The sequence below is a fragment of the Penaeus vannamei genome, chromosome 26 (genome assembly GCF_042767895.1).
Source record: "Penaeus vannamei isolate JL-2024 chromosome 26, ASM4276789v1, whole genome shotgun sequence".
NCBI lineage: Eukaryota > Metazoa > Arthropoda > Malacostraca > Decapoda > Penaeidae > Penaeus > Penaeus vannamei.
Genome location: NC_091574.1, coordinates 4,054,888 through 4,057,379, shown reverse-complemented (window position 1 = coordinate 4,057,379; position 2,492 = coordinate 4,054,888). Strand labels below are relative to the sequence as shown.

Below are 2,492 nucleotides of genomic sequence, written 5' to 3'. Positions count from 1 at the left end.
GAACACTAACAGAGCAGCTCACCTAATATACAAAATCTTTATTTCTTCACTCTCCTTAATAATTGAAATAACATCAACGAAGAGATGGAGCAAAGTCAACATACAGATGGGGTAAAAAATAAAAAGTCAAGACACGCAAATGCTCCTTACAGTTTTCTGACTGATATTTCACTTTCTGAAACATACATTCTGCAACTTTCTGGAGTCTATTTTACAACTTCCGTGTGGACAAATTACAGACATGCCCAACTCTAGTTTTCAATTTCTGTGTGAACAAATAACGGGCATGTCCAACTGCTGACTAACAAAAGCCACTAGCAATTAGCCCATTCTAGAAGCGCATACCTTGGGTGCAAGACTGGCAGCACTAGAGTTGTTGGTGATAGTGGTGGGGGTGGCAGGTAAACTTGCCGTGGAAGAAGGTCGCTGGCCGGCCGGACTTTGAGCCTCCTGAATCTGCCAAGACAAGTGAGTGGTGAAGAAAAGTGCAGGAAATTCTGTTTGCTTTTACTTTGCCCGCATTCTTTTTGACTCGATGGGCTGTGATGAGAGCAATCAGTGCACAGGATGCAGTGACAAGGGTTTCTTATTACAACCAATAGTTTTAATGGAAACCTATTTAATATTTCTCAACTTATAGAACATGGAGACTATTACACAAAAAAGTGAGATAAACTTTTTATCTTACAATTTCTATCAATACTACTTCCTCTCTCAAAGCTCATTCTACCCTAAAAGCATCTAGAATAAATTTCTTTTTACACATATTGCAATCATTAATGTTAAGAGGCAATCTTTCAGTGAATGCTGCAGCTTCATAAAAATATATACATATCAAATACATAATGATATCTCATCAAGAAACTCTTATTAACATGGAGAAAATATGTTTTCTTAACTTTCGTATCTTCAGTAACATTCTTGATCATAAATATTGGTTGTGGTTAATTCTTATCTTTTTATCTTTTTGAGTGCAAGTGACATATTTGTTATCCAGTTTTCCCATACTATCATGCAGTCAGTGGGTGTGTGTGGGTGTTATTCAAGTGTGCAGAGAATAGTGAGTTCATGCTGGCCTCTTTCCGAGAAGTTCCACCTATTTCTCCCAATAAGAGAAAAGCAGATTAAATAAAATATTAGCTAAATAACAAAAAATATGCATGGGGATTTGAGTGTGTCCCATTCTGATCATCCCTCTTTGGTCAAAGAAAAATAATTTGAATAAATCATAACCCTTTAATCCTATTCACTCTGCAAATTTTCAATTTAAAAATTACAAGCACTGGGAGTACTGAACAAAAAAGAAACTTTGGAGGAAATTCTGTCCTTTATTGTGTCATCTCTTTCCATCATATCAACAAAGCAGTGTCCTGACTGCCACTGCTGTTGCAGCAGCTGGCAAATAACTAAGAAAATCCTAAATATACTACATAGATGGAAAAAAATGCAAAGGAAGTCAAGAACAGCTACTGGCCATTGAGGGGGAGAGGGGATGAAATACTGAGGAGGGAGGGGGAATATTTTGCTTAAGATGGTCTTGCCTTTACTCGTAACTACTACATCCTTGGTATCTTTCCTCAACATAGGCAAATGAGGACAGGGAGAGAAAGGGCAAGTGGGGGAGAAGGGGGAGAGAAGGGGGAGAGAAGGGGAGAGAAGGACATCTTGGTCAGAAGGAACTGTAATAAAACTGGAGAAAGGGATTAAATCAAACTAGAGGAACCAAAAAAAAATAACACATATAATTGATAGGGACACAATGTTTTAATAATAAAAAAATCATTACCCCAAAAAAACAAAGATGACAGTGATTTAAGAATAAAAATAAAAGGACAAACAGATCAATGAATGACAACTATTTGGTTTATCATATCATGACCAAAGGATGATTCAGAATGAAGATTAACCTCTACAGCAATCAAGATGGTCATACATAAATATACACAGCTTGCATGTGTGTGTGTGAGGGGGGTCTTTTTCTCTCTATCCCTCTCTTTCTTTTCAAGAATAAAGTCAATTACTTAACTTCAACTCACTAATCCCAGAGATAAATATTAATCTGCATGCTTCTATAGCTAGTACTTGCGTTTCGGCTTACAAATCCCTTTAGGGTTCTCCTTGGTACAATCTCTTTTCTAAAAAGCTAAATGCTCTATTTAGAGATATGGACACAAGTCACTAAAACAGAAGTTAACCAAGTACCTAATAAATAAAACTAATAGCATTTGAATACCACTTTAAATATTCTATCACTGATAAAAGTGAACCAGAATTCAGAGACAATTACCAATGACTAGGCTTAAAAAAGGAGAATCAAGCAAAATTAAGGATATGCTTTGATATCAATAACTATTCACTAATACCCGACTGAAATAAAGGATAACATGCCACCCTGTGAATTGTTAAAATGTGTAATGACAAATGTAGTTTTGTGATATACGCATTCTTGTGTGCTTGTTTCAGGGATCCAAATGTATGTTCTCTATACTGAG

At 36.2% G+C, this 2,492-nt stretch overlaps 1 protein-coding gene across 3 annotated transcripts in view; it reads right to left on the bottom strand.

Annotated features, from left to right (window-relative positions):
- Positions 1–345: 345 nt before the first annotated feature.
- LOC138866700 (E3 ubiquitin-protein ligase Nedd-4-like) overlaps positions 346–2,492 on the bottom strand; it is a gene marked incomplete at its 3' end in the record, with an annotated part of 41,819 nt that continues 39,672 nt past the window's right edge. For all 3 annotated transcript variants that reach the window (XM_070139934.1, XM_070139933.1, XM_070139935.1), the window contains 1 exon segment: positions 346–456. In XM_070139934.1, the coding sequence (XP_069996035.1) occupies positions 346–456 (111 nt within the window).